At 40.9% G+C, this 16,951-nt stretch overlaps 1 protein-coding gene across 5 annotated transcripts in view; it reads left to right on the plus strand.

The window, feature by feature from the left end:
* The first annotated feature begins 1,112 nt into the window (after window positions 1–1,112).
* ATXN3 (ataxin 3) overlaps window positions 1,113–16,951 on the plus strand; it is a 33,239-nt gene continuing 17,400 nt past the window's right edge. For 2 of the 5 annotated variants that reach the window (XM_067727418.1, XM_067727421.1), the window contains exons 1-6: window positions 1,113–1,222; window positions 8,113–8,277; window positions 8,505–8,549; window positions 10,067–10,152; window positions 10,578–10,644; window positions 13,491–13,578. In XM_067727418.1, the coding sequence (XP_067583519.1) occupies window positions 1,199–1,222; window positions 8,113–8,277; window positions 8,505–8,549; window positions 10,067–10,152; window positions 10,578–10,644; window positions 13,491–13,578 (475 nt within the window). In that variant the 5' untranslated portion in view covers window positions 1,113–1,198. Of the gene's footprint in view, window positions 1,223–8,112; window positions 8,278–8,504; window positions 8,550–10,066; window positions 10,153–10,577; window positions 10,645–13,490; window positions 13,579–13,704; window positions 14,762–16,951 lie in introns of those variants that run through there. The other 3 variants (XM_067727446.1, XM_067727419.1, XM_067727428.1) reach the window with 3 other exon arrangements.

Raw genomic sequence — 16,951 nt, forward strand, 5'->3', positions numbered from 1 at the left:
GGTTTGCATATTTTTTGCTTCATGAGACCATGGTTTCTTTCCCCAGTTAGGCCACAATTTCTTAAGAACACAGACTATTTCCAATACAGGACTGTATTTCCAATACAGGACTGTATATGCAGAGACATTGGATAAATGGTTACTGAATCCTCCCCTTGAGAACCTGGTCCTCGCTGGCAGTCTCCTTTCCTTCCCTCCCACTGCCCCTTCTGTCCCTCTGGACCTGCACTCACCAAGGTCACCAGTGGTCTCCATAGCAACACAGTTCAGTTGGCTCTTGTAAGTCCTTATGTTGCTGGACCTCTGGGCAGCAACTGACACTGACTGCTCCTTGAAACATTTCCTTCCTGGGGCTTCCATACGTTACACCTTCCTGCTTTTCCTCCCTTCTCCTAGGCTATGCCTTCTCTACCCTCAGGGCTCTGTGAGATCCTCTTCTCAGTCTCTTCCTTTTCTCCAAGATGATTATATCCACTCCTGTGGTTTCAGTTCCCTTTTTTATGCCAACAGCTCTCTGTTCTACAGCCAAACTATCTGTCTACCTATCTAGTTGTGCTGTTCTTAATCTCTTCATGCCTCAGCTTCCTCATGTATAAAATAAGGATAATAACGCCTACATCAAAGTTTGCTGTATTAAATTCGTTAATACATGCAAAGCACTTACAAGAGTGCCCACCGACAGTAAGCCCTACGTAAATATTAACTCTTATTTTTACACAAGTGCTCAGTATTCAGGGATGTAATGAGAATTTCTGCGCAGGAGGAGGAGAAAGATATTAAATAATTGTATGCAAATGCGATAAAAAGAAGGTACAAGGTAAAATAGAAAACAAAAAGAACATAGAATTCAGTTGGTCCTTATCCAATCCCCCTGAAGCCTAAGAATCCACCGCAATGAGTGGGAAGCGGAGATGATCCTCCACACGGCAGGAGGCGCTGCATCATGCTCCAGCCGGGGGCACAACGGGAGATGGGAGGACGCGCTACAAAGGTCACGTGCTCCGGCGTTTACCGCCCCGGCGTTCACGCCTCTTCGATCCACGTGTCTCGCATCCTCGGGGGTGATTGGTCTACACGAGACACGTGGGCGGGGGTGGCACGAGGCAGGGCGGGGCATGCTGGGTGGAGGGGTCGGGCTGGGGGCGGAGCTGGAGGGGGTTGGTTCGGCGCGGGGGCCGTTGGCTCCAGACAAATAAACATGGAGTCCATCTTCCATGAAAAAGTGAGTGTCCGCGTTCGGTGGGGAGCTGTCTGCAGCGCGGTGGCGGGCGTGGGGCGCGGCATCGCTGCCTCCCGGGGAGCTGGGTGGGGCCCGAGATGCCCCCATCCCGATCTCGCCGGGCGGGAGGAGCTTCACCTGGAGGGGAGTTTCACCGATGCCCCCATTGCACCCTAAGGCCCGTGCCCGAGGAGCCGGAGGAGACCCGGGCCTGAGATGTCTGGGAAGCCCGCAGGGAATAAGGGCAGGGCCGGCGGCACAAGAGAGGAGGTGACTTCCGCGCTTTCTCTCCACTTTCCGTGGGAGTCCTCCAGTTCCTCTCCCCCACTCTCCCTAGGTTCTAGCTAGTCACCTCTTGGACACGTCCCTCTACCCTTCCCAACTCCACGCCGCTCTCCCAGTCCTACCCGTTGGAAGAATTAACTTTTCCTTCTCTGGGCTCCTCAATTCTAAATTGGAATTTCTCATACACTCAGATCCCTCTGCACTGGGTCCGTGAGCATCCCGGGGGCAGGGACCTTGGCTCGTCCCACGGAGGGCGTGACCCTTAGGGAAGTGAAGTAGGAAACCCAGTGCGCCCCTGAACTGGGAAGTCGTCACAAGAGTTTTTGTTATGAGATGTTTGGGTTTCGTTTCTTTTGGTAATGGCATCTTTCCGGATCAGGAGGCCAGCTTTCTTATTAGGTATTAAGAGTGGGCAGGAATAATTTTGTTTTTGTCTGCCTAGCCTGTTTTGCTTTGAATCTTCCATGACCATGCGCTTGAAGATAATGTTTGTGGCATGTGGAGAAACTCGTCTTTTCTCGCAGTTATCAAATCATTTGGGTGTGAGTGAAACCTTCCTCAGGACAACTTTGTCACATATCTTGTTTCATAATAGTTTCGTGTTTAGAAAGGGTTGCTGGTGAGGCTGTTATTTAGTAGGAGCGAAGGGGTTTTGTTTTGTTAAATACTTGTCCATTTAAAAATACACACACAGCAATCAGATAAAGCAATCGAAGACAAAGGAAGTGCAGTATAAATCTAACCAAATTGTTATGGAATGCTTTTCTTTATAGAAAACATTTCAGAAAGTTTGGTACTAGAATAGACCAGTTTTTATGTGTGGGTGAGGAAGGTCTCAGTGGTACGGTTATCACCAATCTTTTGACTTGACTGACATGTTATATGAATCCTGGACAAGAGAAATTTAGCTGCTTGGCTAAGGAGACTGGATGAAGAGAACCTCGAGTGGGCATATTTTTATGACTGATTTTCAAAAGCTTTGCTGTAGGACCAGATGGTTCAACACTGAAGATTTTAAATTTGTGCACATCACTTCCTGAGAATTATACAATATATATTTTTTAACAATAATGATTGGTACCTAGTTTGGATAGAGTTCAGCGAAGGTAGCTGCTTAACCATGGGATCAAAAGAAGCTGGACGCTAGCCTAATGAAAATCTACTTACCTGAAAGCAGTCACTCTGAATTATCAGCATGAATGTAGACTTAAACCTACTTCAAGAACACATTTACCCTTATCAACTTATAGGTACTTAGCAAATGAAGACTTAAAGTTCTTCAGGCATATTTCAATAGTATGGAAAGCACCTGTAACCATAGGGCCCATTGTCCATCTCATACACTGTCCATTCTGGGAATGTTTGAGCTCAACATGACATTTTCCAGAGCACCCCCTTCCCCTCCTCCACATACATTTAACTCTAGGTCCTGGGTTTGGAGAGCCGGAGAACCAACTTTGGCCCTAGGGAAGCTGTGCATGTAGGGTTATCTGACTACAAAGGACTTTGCAACCACTTCCTCTTGGAATTTTGGTTTCTCCATTTTCAGAATTGTCTCTTGGAGTGCCCTTTGTTAAATTAAAATGTAAACTCAACAGTTGTTTATTGATATATCCCCAGTGCCTGGCACATAGCAGGTGCTCAATAAATATTTGAATGAATCAAGAGTGTTCCTTGAGCACCTAAGATGTATATGGTGCTATTTATCTAAAGTAAACAAGTTTTTCTGTAAATATTTTATTTTTTAAAATAGGATTTTTTGGGGCTACATTGAGTCTTCATTGCTGTGCGGGCTTTCTCTAGTTTCAGTGAGTGGGGGCCACTCTTCGTTGCGGTGTGTCGGCTTCTCATTGCAGTGGCTTCTCTTGTTGCGGAGCACGGGCTCTAGGCTCACAGGCTTCAGTAGTTGCGGCGTGCGGGCTTGGTAGTTGTGGCTCGCAGGCTCTAGAGCGCAGGCTCAGTAGTTGTGGTGCATGGGCTTAGTTGCTCCGTGGCATGTGGGATCGTCCCAGACCAGGGATCAAACCCATGTCCCCTGCGTTGGCAGGCAGATTCTTAACCACTGCGCCACCAGGGAAGTCCTTCTCTAAATATTTTAGACTTTGCAGGTTTTTTACGTTCTCACATATTCTTGTGTGTGTGTGTGTGTGTGTGTGTGTGTGTGTTTTCCCAACCATATAAAAATGTAAAAACCATTCTTAGCTCCTGGGGCAGATTGAATTTGGCCCAAGGGCTAGAGTTTGCCAATCCCTAACTTAAACCCTAGTGCTATATGGCCACCAACTGCTGGAGTTTTTTGTTGTTTGGGTTTTTTTTTTTTAGTTCTGGTGCCTGATTTCTGTCGTTTTTGTTATCCCTTCTGTTGCTGACAGCTCTTGGTGAGGTTAGTGTGCCATCTGAATTGGTACTTTTATGTGTTTACAGCTGTGAATGATAGCCAAACTTGTTGGGATTATATTTAAAATTAGTGAAAATACTGGAAAGATGCTGAGATTTGACTTTATGACATTCGTTATGGTTTTTTTTTGTGATTGGTGGTTCTTAACCATCTTCAGGATATTTGAAGTTTAAGAATCACCAAGTTCCAAATAGGTGGCTTAAGGAAGTGGTAATAGTACAGACTTGAAACCTCTGCCCGGGTTTGAATCTCAGCTCTGCCGTTTACTACCTGTATGATCCTGGGCAAGTTACTTGTTATCTCTGTTCTCCAGTTTCCTCTGCTGTATTTGAGGGTTTTGAAGTGTCTGTCTCAGCGTTATGAATGCTTAGAATGCTACTTGGCACATAGTGCTGGACAAGTGCTGGCCACTGTTGTTATTCAGATGCTTGTGCTTGCCAAACTTCATAATAAGGGGTGGGACCTTATTCTTACTAAGATGAGATGAACAAGTGCTGCTAGGTTGATTGTGTGGCCCCAGTTAGGCCATTTCTGAGCACACCTTTGGGTTTATGCCCAGTTTCAGTTGGAGGCAGTAGTGTCTCTGGGAATTTGAACTAGTTTCAGGGAGGTCCTGAAGACTCTGGGGACAGTGAGGGAATGATTTGGTTGAAGTTACCCTTGGTGGTTTTGTAAGATATCTTGGTAAAACTGAAGATGCATTTTGTTCATCCTTGGATCCCAACACAATAAAGTCTGGGCTTGAAATCATGGAATTTCAATACCACTGAACTTTGACTATAGCAAAGTGAACTTCTGTCCAACTTTGGTTAAAGTTTGATGAGAAAGAAGTGGTTGCATGGTGAAGAATTCACCTGCCAATACAAGGGACGCTGGTTTGAGCCCTGGTCCTGGAAGATCCCACATGCCGCGGAGCAACTAAGCCTGTGAGCCACAACTACTGAGCCTGCACTCTAGAAGTCCGCAAGCCACAACTGTGGAGCCCACACGCCACAACTACTGAAGCCTGTGCACCTAGAACCCATGCTCTGCAACAAAGACAAGCCACCACAATGAGAAGCCCACGCACCGCAACGAAGAGTAGCCCCCGCTCACTGCAACTAGAGAAAGCCCGCACACAGTAACGAAGACCCAGTGCAGCCAAAAATAAATAAATAAATTACTAAATTAAAAAAAAAAGAAAAGAAATGGTTGCGGGGACTTCCCTTGTGGGCCAGTGGTTAAGACTCCATGCTCCCAATGCAGGAGGCCGAGGTTTGATCCCTGGTCAGGGAACTAGATCCCGCAACTAAGAGCCTGCATGCCACAACCAAAAGATCCCACGTGTTGCAACTAAAGATTCCACATGCCTCAACTAAAAAGATTCTGCATGCCGCAACTAAAGAGCCCGCACGCCGCAGCAAAGATCCTGAGTACCGCAACTAAGACCCGGCATAGCTGAATGAATGAATGAATGAATGAAGTGGTTGGGGATAGTTTAGGGGGTGGGATGGGCAGGCAGGGAAATGCATAATCTTAGATGGGACCATTTTACAATTTTTTTGGTCCATGTAGAATTTGACTCATCTTGTGACTTTAAAAAATAATTTTATTTAAATTTGACTGTACAATTTGTTCTTTCCTTCTATTAAATCATCTTAGAAGTACAGAACTTGATATAATTTCCTAAAGCAATACAGTATTACTTCAATTAGGTTTAATTTCAAGTGCTTATTTTTTGTATTTTAAAGCTAATTTTTTATAGAGAGAATTTTAAAATCAAATATTTGGATTCACTGTTTCTATGTATGTTATTACATATGGTGACCATAGTCTGAGAGCCCCAAACTGAAGCATGTAGCCTGACAGCAAACAGAAAATTCCAAGATAATCCAGTGTCTGGTCACTGTATTAAGTAGCTCTTAATGTGAAGTACCTGTATCTTAGTAGAGACTTTTTTATCGTTGTTTGAATTTTTTATTAAGGATAACACGTGTAGGTGCACACAGATCATAAGAGTATAGCTTAATGAAGTGAACACAAGTGTGTAAATAATACTTAGATCAATTAACAGAACATTTACCTGCATCTTATAAGCCCCCTTACATCGTTCGTCTTCCAGGATACTAACTCTCCCTCCACCCCTGCAAGGGTAACCACTACCCTGATTTCTAACGTCATCGATTAGTTAGTTTTGTCTGTTTTTGAAGTTTTGTAAATGGAATCATATAGAGTGTACTCTTTTGAGTCTGTCTTCTTTTGTTTAACATTGATTGAGTCATCCATATTGTTGCAGGTAGTTGTAGTTAACTCACTGTCATTGTTACATAGTAGTCCTTTGCGAATGTAACACAATTTAGCCATTCTACTGTGATGAGCATTTGGGTAATTTCCAGTTTGGGGGCCAATACAAATAGTGCTTCTATGAACGTTCTTATACATGTCTTTTGATGAACACAGGTTTACATTTCTGTTGCTTATGTTATGTACCTAGCGGTGGGATTGCTAGATCATAGGGTAGGTAAATGTTAAGCTGTAGTAGATATTTCAAGTAGTTTTCCAAAGTGGTTAAACTAATTTACACTTCCATCAGTAGTATATAATAGTTTTGATGTCTCTAATCGTCTCCAACATTTTAGCCATTCTGGAGTGTGTAGTAGTAACACACTGGTAGTTTTAATATAGGTTTCTCTGGTGGTTAATGAAGTTGAGCCCCCCTCTGTGTTTTTTATCCATTTGGCTATCCTCTTGTGAGTTCTTGTTTGTCGTGCCCACTTTTCAATAGAATATAAGTAGACATCTGTGTATCCCTCCAATTCACATTATATTGTTCAGTGAGACTGGCTTTCTGGCAGGAGGAATACAGTAGAAGAAAAAAGAAGTGGAGACAAGTACTCTCTCACCATCGTAGTTATGACTTGAGGGATGGATAGTGTCTTCTTTACTGCAGGTTACTTATTCTGTACCAAAATACGAAGATAAACTTGTCTCAGCCTCCTTTCTCACACTCAGACTGTCTCAGTGCTGCATTCCTATTCCATTATATACATATATCCTGTATCTTCTTCAGCAGCGGAATTTTGTTCCTAGAAAATTAACTCAGGAAAAAGATGTATCTTGCAAGGTGTTGGTCTTTGGGGTCTGACCTATTGTGTGACATAGCTCGAAACAAACTGCAGGATGTCAGACAGGTTGGGTTAATGAACAGACTTTACTGGGGAAATGGAGAACTTAGAGGGCCAGAGTTATTAGCAGGAGAAGAAGGTGTTCTCCCATCTGCCATCATACTACAGAAAGACCAACCCGGGGCTGGGTTCACTGGGAGGGATCTCATCCACCCATTAGTCTCCCTTCTTATAGGGAAACAGGAAAGCAGCAGTGTTGAGGGGAGAGGGGTGATACACAAGCTGCTTAGTTGGAGGAAGCCTGGATTTTGGTTTGGGGTGCCAGTTGTGTGAGAAAGCCAGCTGCCCAGCCCGCGAAGGGCCTGTGGGAAGTTGTTTTCTCCCCACACCCATAACAGGAAGCCAGTGATCCCAGTTCCCAATTGGAGAACTGAGCTTGGATGCAGCCCCCTTGCTGTTTGTCCAGAAGTGAACTCCAGGGGTGGTTTTTGGACAGTTTTGCTCATGCACCAAAACTGTGTACATTATCTGCAGAGTTCTTGAAGAGAACCTTGGCTCTGTAGCTATAAGTCTTCATAAACATCGAACAGAATTTTTCTTACTATATCAATTTTTGAGATTCTTCATCTGTTCATGGATTTGAAATTCCATGAACGAACATTTAGATGGATTAGAGATTATCTTGTTAAAAGAAAAAATGTTCTAGGGATTAAAATTCCTTTTCAGCATTAGTAATTTACCATGGAATCTCCAAAAATGTATTTATTTTGGCCACTGAAAACAAAGGAGGCTAAATGTTTATTATAATAGAGTAGTTTTTAATAAAAATTGGATTTGGTGTATTTGACAGATGATGTTTGTTTAGTATAAATCATTCTTAAATTTTTGATCATATAGCTAAATAATTGTAGTTTCATTAATGGTAGAATTATAAAATAAATGTTAACAAATGAAAATGCATGTACCCGTGTTAATCATGCTTGTCTAAAGCTAAAAATGTTTGGTTTGGCTATGTTAAATTAATGATTAAATTTCTGTTTCAGGGAAGATACTGTACAAATCTGTTTTACAAATCCCATTTGAATTTTTTCTTTTGGAAATATTAGCAAGAAGGTTCACTTTGTGCTCAGCATTGCTTGAATAACCTGTTACAAGGAGAATACTTCAGCCCTGTGGAATTATCTTCAATTGCACACCAGCTAGATGAGGAAGAGAGGATGAGAATGGCAGAAGGAGGAGTTACTAGTGAAGACTATCGCACATTTTTGCAGGTACTGATTTTAAACTCACTAAATCACACTTCTTAAAGAAATGTGGGTGCTGTTTAGAAAAGGATGAACCGCTCTTCCTATGGGGATCTGACTTGTTAATTATAAATCAGCTCTCGTCTTTGTAGATGGGAATGCACAAGATGTTACTTTAAATATGCACACTAATGACACTATCCTTCTCTTCCCACCCTCAACCCCTGTCCCAACTACCTATCCAAATTAAACAGCAGCCTTCTGGAAATATGGATGACAGTGGCTTTTTCTCTATTCAAGTAAGTAGTCACAGGCATCTACTAAGTGTTGTTTCTGTCCCAGGCACTGTTTAAGCTCAGGGTATGCTTTTCACAGTCTTTCATAGTCACTGTAATGATGTAACCATCAGAAGTTCCTCCAGTAGATTATGTCTAAGATTCTATACCAGAGTACTAGATTTTTATGCAGATAAACATGACAATTAGGATGACAGGATCTTCATCTCAGAGGAGGGCTTCCTCAAAGGAGGTTGTTAATTTGCATCCGGATGCTAATAACCGTAATTCCAGTAAGTCGCAGGATTTCAAACTTACCATCTCCTGTGTAAATTTGAGAAAATACAACACTTTCCTACCTTCCATTTAAATCAGCCCACTAGGATTGGATTCCTTCATTATGGTCTGTGTCTTTTGCCTTTTTCCTTTTTAAATCTTATCACTCCCCTTGAATTCTGTGGGTGAATATATGTGTACTTGTGAGATTGATTCTTTCATCCGTGGATCTTTCATTCCATTTCTAACACCTGTGAGGCGTATCCAGCGTTCTTTAGAACTTCTCTTGGGGGAACGTTTTCTGCAGATATCTCTGCTTGTGTTCTGCTGTACTGTCCTCCTGGACTCCTCAGTCACCAGCGTTTCCAACCAGTGCTTTATTGTGGACCGTTCCAGGTGACAGCTACTGCACGGCTTGGAGCAGAGGCCTGAGCAGGGCCAGTGCTTGCCATTTCCTGTTTGTGCAACGCTGCTCTTTTTTTTTTTGGTTGTACCACGTGGCCGTGACATGCGGAATCTTATTATACTTCCCCAACCAGGGATGGAACCTGCATCCCCTGCAGTGGAAGTGTGGATTCTTAACCACTGGACCACCAGGGAAGTCCCTGCAGCGCTGCTCTTGGTGCCAGTTCACATTTGCGCACCTCATAGCGTTCACTTTTTGTTGTAGTCGTGCCTGGTTCACTTACTGCTTTGTTGGCTACCTTGGAGGGAAGGTAGTGAATTTTCAGAAATTTCCCTTTTTTTTCTCAGTTTGAAATAATCAGGTTTATCTTTTGTTTTTTTCCTACAAATCACAAACCCATGATAACAGAAGTTTAAAATTTATGAAAGCTTCAGTTTAAATCCCCAGAAATAACTCATTTTAATAGACATAAAATTATCATTATTACATATCAGGTAGTGAGTTGACTATCAGTTTTCTAAAGCAGGACCCGTAGCAGCCAAATTATCACGTTTGCAGTGGACTAGTTTTAAGAGTAGCACTTACTGGATAGAAAATACATCTGGAGTTTTGAGGCAGTTTTATCTAGGAATTGTGTGGTTCTCTGGAACATTCCAGAAACTTAGTGTAAAAAGTACTCTTTTAATGTTACGTTTGTATATTATTTATGGACTTAGTGATATATCTAGACACACACACACACTTTAAAAACCATAACCTTCTGGGGAAATTTATATATGAACTACAATTGTGTATACAACTAACATGGCTACACCACTTAAATTTGGAATTTTTAAAAGTTGTTATTTTTTTATAACAGGTTATAAGCAATGCCTTGAAAGTTTGGGGTTTAGAACTAATCCTGTTTAACAGTCCAGAGTATCAGAGGCTCAGGATCGATCCCATGTAAGATTTTATTTTGCCTTTCCTACATTTGATTTTTAAATTTATACTTTCTTAAAGGAGAAAAATACATCTTGCATGCTTTTGTTTTGATATTGCCCGTTTCAATCCCTCAGGTTTTCCTAGTTCACCTTTTGCGGCTGTCTGTGAACATCTGCCCACTGAGCCCTCCTGACCCCTCAGTGTCTGGCAGTGCAGAGCTGATCCTTGAATGGGGTGTGGTGCCATCGCTTTTGCACGGCGTCACTTATCTGCACAGAGATTCATACTGTTTTGTAATTTTTTAAAAATCAGTGATACTTAAAACTGTGAATATAATCCTAAATCCTCATAGGTTTTGTGTAATACTTTCCAATAGACAAACTAAATGAATATGAACTCTAGTATTTCAACTTAATATTATGTATGTTTTTTTTTCCTGTTTCTAGAAATGAAAGATCATTTATATGCAATTATAAAGAGCACTGGTTTACAGTTAGAAAATTAGGAAAACAGGTAATGCTTCCCCTCTTCCCCTGTCTTTTTCCTCATTCTGTAGCTCATTTGCAACTGAAGTGTAAGGGATTTGTGCCTTCGTCTTTAAGGCGCCTGTCCCTTTCACTTCAGTTGCAAATGAAACTCACCAGTAATGTGTGTATGTGGCCTGGTTTCAATAGAGAGAGAGAGGACATAAGTAAAATTCTCTATTTAATAAGACAATACAGCCGTGGTTACTTTTAATATGTTTATGAGTTTTTATGTTGTAAAGATGCTCCGTCAGTTAACTACTATTTTCATGGGTTTGTATTAAGCGTAGCAATGTCACAAAGCCTGAAATAGTGTCTAGCATGAATAAAAATTTCCAGTCATGTTTGCTTTTGCTTAACAAGGTTATTCGCATTCCAAAATGCCATGTAATATATGTATCTGCATAAATCATTTCTATTTTTTCTAAAAAAAGGACATGGAATGTGTCTTGAGCAAGGCTTTTTCTAAGATCAAGAAAAGTACCTAAAGTGTTATTTTTTAAAATAATTGCCAGTGATCTTTGTATACACGATACCATTTTTGAAAGAGTTAAAGTCCTTTTTCTTAGAATTTTGACACTTTGAAAGAGGATTATTATTATTTTTTGGCATTATTTATTTACTTGTTTATTTATTTATGGCTGCATTGGGTCTTCGTTGCTGTGCGTGGGCTTTCTCTAGTTGCGGCGAGTGGGGGCTACTTTTCATTGCGGTGCGTGGGCTTCTCATTGCAGTGGCTTCTCTTTGTTGCAGAGCTTGGGTTCTAGACACGCAGGCTCCATAGTTGTGGCACGTGGGCTCAGTAGTTGTGGCTTGTGGGCTCTAGAGCGCAGGCTCAGTAGTTGTGGCGCATGGGCTTAGTTGCTCCGTGGCATGTGGGATCTTCCCAGACCAGGGCTGGAACCCGTGTCCCCTGCATTGGCAGGGGGATTCTTAACCACTGTGCCACCAGGGAAGTCCGGAAAGAGGATTATTGAAAACAGGCTAATGTAGTAAAAAGGAATGAATTATTGATACATGTAACAACATGGATGAATCTCAAAATAATTATGCTGAGTGAAAGAACCTAGACACAAAATACTACATACCATATTGTTCCATTTATATAAAAGTGTAGAAAATGCAAACTAATCTGTAGTGACAGAAAGCAGATTGACTAGTGGTTGCCTGGGGATGAGGAGGGCAAGGAGCAGTGAAAGAGGAGGATTACAAGGGGCGCAGGAAAGTCGGCAGTGACGAATATGTTCACTCTTGGTTGTGGTGATGGCTTCATGGGTATATACATATGTTAAAATTTTTCAAATTGTATACTTTAAATATGGCCAGTTCACTGCATGTCAATCATACCTTAATAAAGCTGTTTTAAAAAATAAACTAATACAAAACAAAAAAGGAAATGAAATCAAGAAAGTTGAATTAAATCAATACAAGATAATTCAAAAACAAAAGCCTTGCTATTACCTTTTAAGTCTGCTGCCTAGAAGCAGCTTCATCATAACTGATTATTTCTTAAGGTCCCTCCTTGGGGGGGCAAAGAGCAAGTAAGGAGGTGTGGTGTGATGCAGGAAAGACTGACCCAGGTGGGAATCAACTCTGGGAAAAACCAGGGCAGGACAACTGCCAAGGTTATTTAACCTCTGGGTTTTATTTAGATCTTTAAAAATATGATCAGGTATTCTTCACTTTCAAGATCTGAAGACTTAAATTCTAGAAATTCTTTTGTATTGATTTGCATGTAAACTTACGTTATTATTTTGAGAAAAAAAAATTTTTTTTTGTATTTCTTTATTTACTTTGGCTGCGCCGGGTCTTCTTTGTGGCACTTGGGATCTTTGTTGCAGCATGCGGGATCTTTAGTTGCGGCATGTGGGCTTCTTAGTTGCGGCATGTGGACTTATTAGTTGCGGCATGCATGTGGGATCTAGTTCTCCAACCAGGGATCGAACCCGGGCCCCCTGCATTGGGAGCACAGAGTCTTACCCACTGGACCACCAGGGAAGTCCCCTATTTTGAGAAATTTTTAAAATTTTAGTTCTTCAAAATTGAATTTACACATTTCAAATTATCTTTGACAAATACAGGAAATGTCAAAGTATGGCTTATCATCTTTGGTTCTAATTTGTACTTTTGTTTAAAATTGTATTTTTCCCTATAGACTCTTGTCTGAGGTCCCTGTATAAAGAAAAAGATGACTGAGAAAAATATTATCTCTGTGAAAATCCAGGAAAAGTAGTTGGTCATGTTGCTGACAGTAACTTCTGAAACTTTTGTATCTTGTGGGTTAAACTAGGAGGCCCATGAAGTAGTGACCAAATGATGTTACTTACATGCAGTAATGGCTTACTTTTTAAAATGAGTTGGCAATTATAAATTCTCTTCCTGGAATGTCTGGCTTTCTCTCAATTGAACTATTTTGACCAAGATTATCAGCACTGAGAAAACTGGGTAGTTTTCCTTTTTCTTCCACCATCAATATAATATGATTAGATGAGGATTTTGTTGGGCTGTTCCTTTGAAAAAAGATTTAATTGTCGCTATCAATAAAGATACTTTAAAATACTGGCTATCAGTTTCTTTTCTTTTTTGGAGGAGGGATTTAAAGCTTATGGCTCAAAGCAAACTTTTAAAACATTTAATAGTGATAAATTTGCAACATTCTATTTCAATTTTTTAGAATCACATTACTTAATTACTTAAAAAAATCTTGATTTGACATGTTTTCAGTCTTTAGACAGTCTCACTAAGTTTAGATGGGTTATATCTATTCTTAACATGTGAAACTTCCTTATTACTTACATGTGCACTAACTTAAACATTGACAACTTTTTTTTCCAGTGGTTCAACTTGAATTCTCTCTTGACGGGTCCAGAATTAATATCAGACACATACCTTGCACTTTTCTTGGCTCAGTTACAACAGGAAGGTAAGTAAAGACTGAACATTTTATGTTACCTTTTGAAGTAGCCAAATAAAACTATTTCCTTAGAAGTGAGTGTAACAAGGGGCTTCCCTGGTGGTGCAGTGGTTAAGAATCTGCCTGCCAATGCAGGGGACACGGGTTCGAGACCTGGTGCGGGAAGATCCCACACACCGTGGAGCAGCTAAGCCTGTGCGCCACAACTACTGAGCCTGCGCTCTAGAGCCTGCGAGCCACAACTACTGAAGCCCGTGTGCCTAGAGCCCGTGCTCCGCAACAAGAGAAGCCGCCGCAGTGAGAAGTCCTCACACTGCAATGAAGAGTAGCCCCCGCTCACCGCAACTAGAGAAAGCCCACACACAGCAACGAAGACCCAACACAGCCAAAAATAAATTAATTAATTAATTTTTTTAAAAAGTTAAAAAAAGGAGTGAGTGTAACAATATTGTTTTCATGGCAGCGGCAGGGATATAATTTTTATGTTTTATGTGGTGAGCTTTAGGCTGTGATTTGGATGATAACTGCTCATTTAGCATTCTTGCTGACACTTGGCCCTCCCCTGGGGATGCTGATTCCTTTGCAGCCCGTCTACAGTAATGGTTCTTTTGTCTTCCGTACCCCACATACCACAGAGCCAAGGGGAGGTGTAGGTATTCTTCTTGCTCCTCTTTGCCCCTTCCTGGCCACTCTTCTTCCCTAAAAACTCCAGGTGCTTTGAAATACATGTCACGAGATTAAACTCTACCCCATGCTCCTTTGTAGTCTTTTGCACTCTGATCTTCCTCCTTTTCCACTGAAGATTTTAGGATCTGACTCACTGTCATCTCTCTACTTCAACTCCTTTCATCTTTCTTGGTGATTTCTACATCAAAAATCAATCCAATTCAACCTCTTCTTACTTTCAAAGATCATTTTCTTCACTCTTGCCTTGCCATTACTAACTACCACCTTCAAATCCCAGTTGTAAGCATCCTACTCTTAGACTATTGCCTCCTATGTTTACACCATATTTTTGGTTTTTTTTATTTCCAACAATTCTTTAAACCCTACTACAAACCTAAACATTCCCCTTACATCCTAAAATCCTGTATTACCCTGCTTATTTCCAGTAATCCATCATTATAATAATTCTGTTGCATTTCTCAACTCCTTTGTCCTTCTCTCCCTCCATCATACTTTTTTTTTTTTTTTTTTTTTTTTCTGTACGCGGGCCTCTCACTGTTGTGCCCTCTCCGGTTGCGGAGCACAGGCTCTGTACGCGCAGGCCCAGTGGCCATGGCTCACGGGCCGAGCCGCTCCGCGGCATGTGGGATCCTCCCGGACCGGGGCACGAACCTGCGTCCCCTGCATTGGCAGGCGGACTCTCAACCACTGCGCCACCAGGGAAGCCCCCTCCATCATACTTTTAAGACAAAATCCCAACCCTGGTTAAAACCCAATCTTGGGCTTGTGCAGTCCTCCATCAGAACAGCTGAACATGACTAAAGATAAAATATGATTTATTTTGCTTTAAATTTATAATCACAAATTTTTTTTTTAATTTTTATATGATCACAAATTTCAAATGAGCCTTTAGTGCTGCTTGACATCCCTACTATGTTCTCTCGGTTAGTTCACTTACTACTGTCCAAGGTGATGATTTCACAACTTCTGCCTTCAAACATCTAACCACTCCCCTCCCCCGTCCTGACTCCTAGCTTATGGCCTTCCTTTATATTCTACTACGAAAACAGGAGCAACTAAAAGAGAACGTCCTCATTTTTCTACCAGCAATCTATCACCTTGTTTCTATCTCTACCTGTGCTTTGAGCCTATTAAAATAGATGAATTGTCCCCTGTTCCTAACCAAGACCAACCTCTCCACTTTGGGGCTAGATCCCAGCTCCTCCCACCTACTCAGGATCTTTGCTTCTGCTTTTGTCACTCCACTCTCCTGTGTGATTAGTTTCCCCCTCTTTTCTGTATTATTTCTATCAGCAGAGAAATACACTTTTTCTCTCCATTGAGTAAAAAGAAAAAGCATCTTTAACACCAGAAAACTCCAGCTGTCTCCCATTTTTATTTTCTCCTTAGAATCATCTCTAGGGTGTTGTCTCCTATTCATGAACTCATTCCAGTTACACTGTCATAACCAATGTGTCACTGAAAACCCTCTTCTCAGTGTCACCAATGACCTCCACATTTGCCACTGCCAGTATTCAATTCTCAGTCTTCCTTTGACCTCATCTTTTCTGAGGGTATAGTTGATTATATCCTCCTTTAAACAGAATAAAACAAAACTTTCTTACCAAGAATGTCAAACAAGTATAAAGTATGGAAAATAATGTGATGGATCCTCACGTACCCTTCTCCCCGCCTCAACAAATATCTCATGGCCAGTCTTGTTTTACCTTTACCCTAGCCACTTCCTTTTCCAGTTTATTTTGAGAAAATACTAATTGTCTTATTATGTTCTTTGTAGGTGTCTTTTTCATTAAAATCTTTAAAAAACAAGGACTCGTTAAAAAAATATAGTCACGATACTATAATGACACACAAAAATTTAATTACAATTCTGTAATAACATCAACTAATAACACCAACTAGCCAGCCAGTGTTCAAATCTCCAATCTCCTTGGTTAATTCTTCTGGGTTTTTTTTTTGTTTTTTTTTTTTTTTACAGTTGAAGCAGGTTGAAATAAAGTTAATTGATTCCATTGGATTGCTGTGTCTCTAAAATATATCTATAGGTTTCTTCTCCTCTTAATTTTTTTCCTTGATTTATTCTTTTGAAGAAAATGGATCTTTTGTTCTCTTTCCCACATTCTAGATTTTGCTGGTTGCATCCTTTTTTTCGTCTGAGCCCTGGATGCCCAATAGACTGGTCCTTATATCTAGAGGCTGGATCAGATTCCGGTTGACTTGGGGAGGACAGAATTCTCTTTACAGATGGTGGTGTCTAGTTAGCTCTCTTTTTGTGATTTGGGTAGCTATTGATGATCAATGCCTAGTCCGTTATTTCATTGAAGACTGCAAAATGGTGATATCAGATTCCTGTCATTCCTTCATTTATTAGTTGGAGGACTTCTATACAAATAAACTTTCCCTCATCAACTGTTTGGTTATCCTGAAGTATAGTTCATATAGAAAAAGCAGGATAAATATTTCTTTTATCAGTTTTTTAAATGAGTCGGTTTCATAGTATCCTTCCTCCAAAGGTAATTGGTTTGTTTCTGAAGTGTCAGTGTAAACAAATCCATTAAAACCATAGTTCATTTGGTTTAGTCCATTGTAATTATTATTCATGTTGATACACAAAATTGTCCCATCTTGGATGAGTGGGAACCTTTTGAACTTGACTCCCAAGCTTCTGAAATGACCACTCTAGCCTTTTGAAGCC

Source organism: Pseudorca crassidens, chromosome 1 (assembly GCF_039906515.1).
Source record: "Pseudorca crassidens isolate mPseCra1 chromosome 1, mPseCra1.hap1, whole genome shotgun sequence".
In the NCBI taxonomy this organism is placed as follows: Eukaryota; Metazoa; Chordata; class Mammalia; order Artiodactyla; family Delphinidae; genus Pseudorca; species Pseudorca crassidens.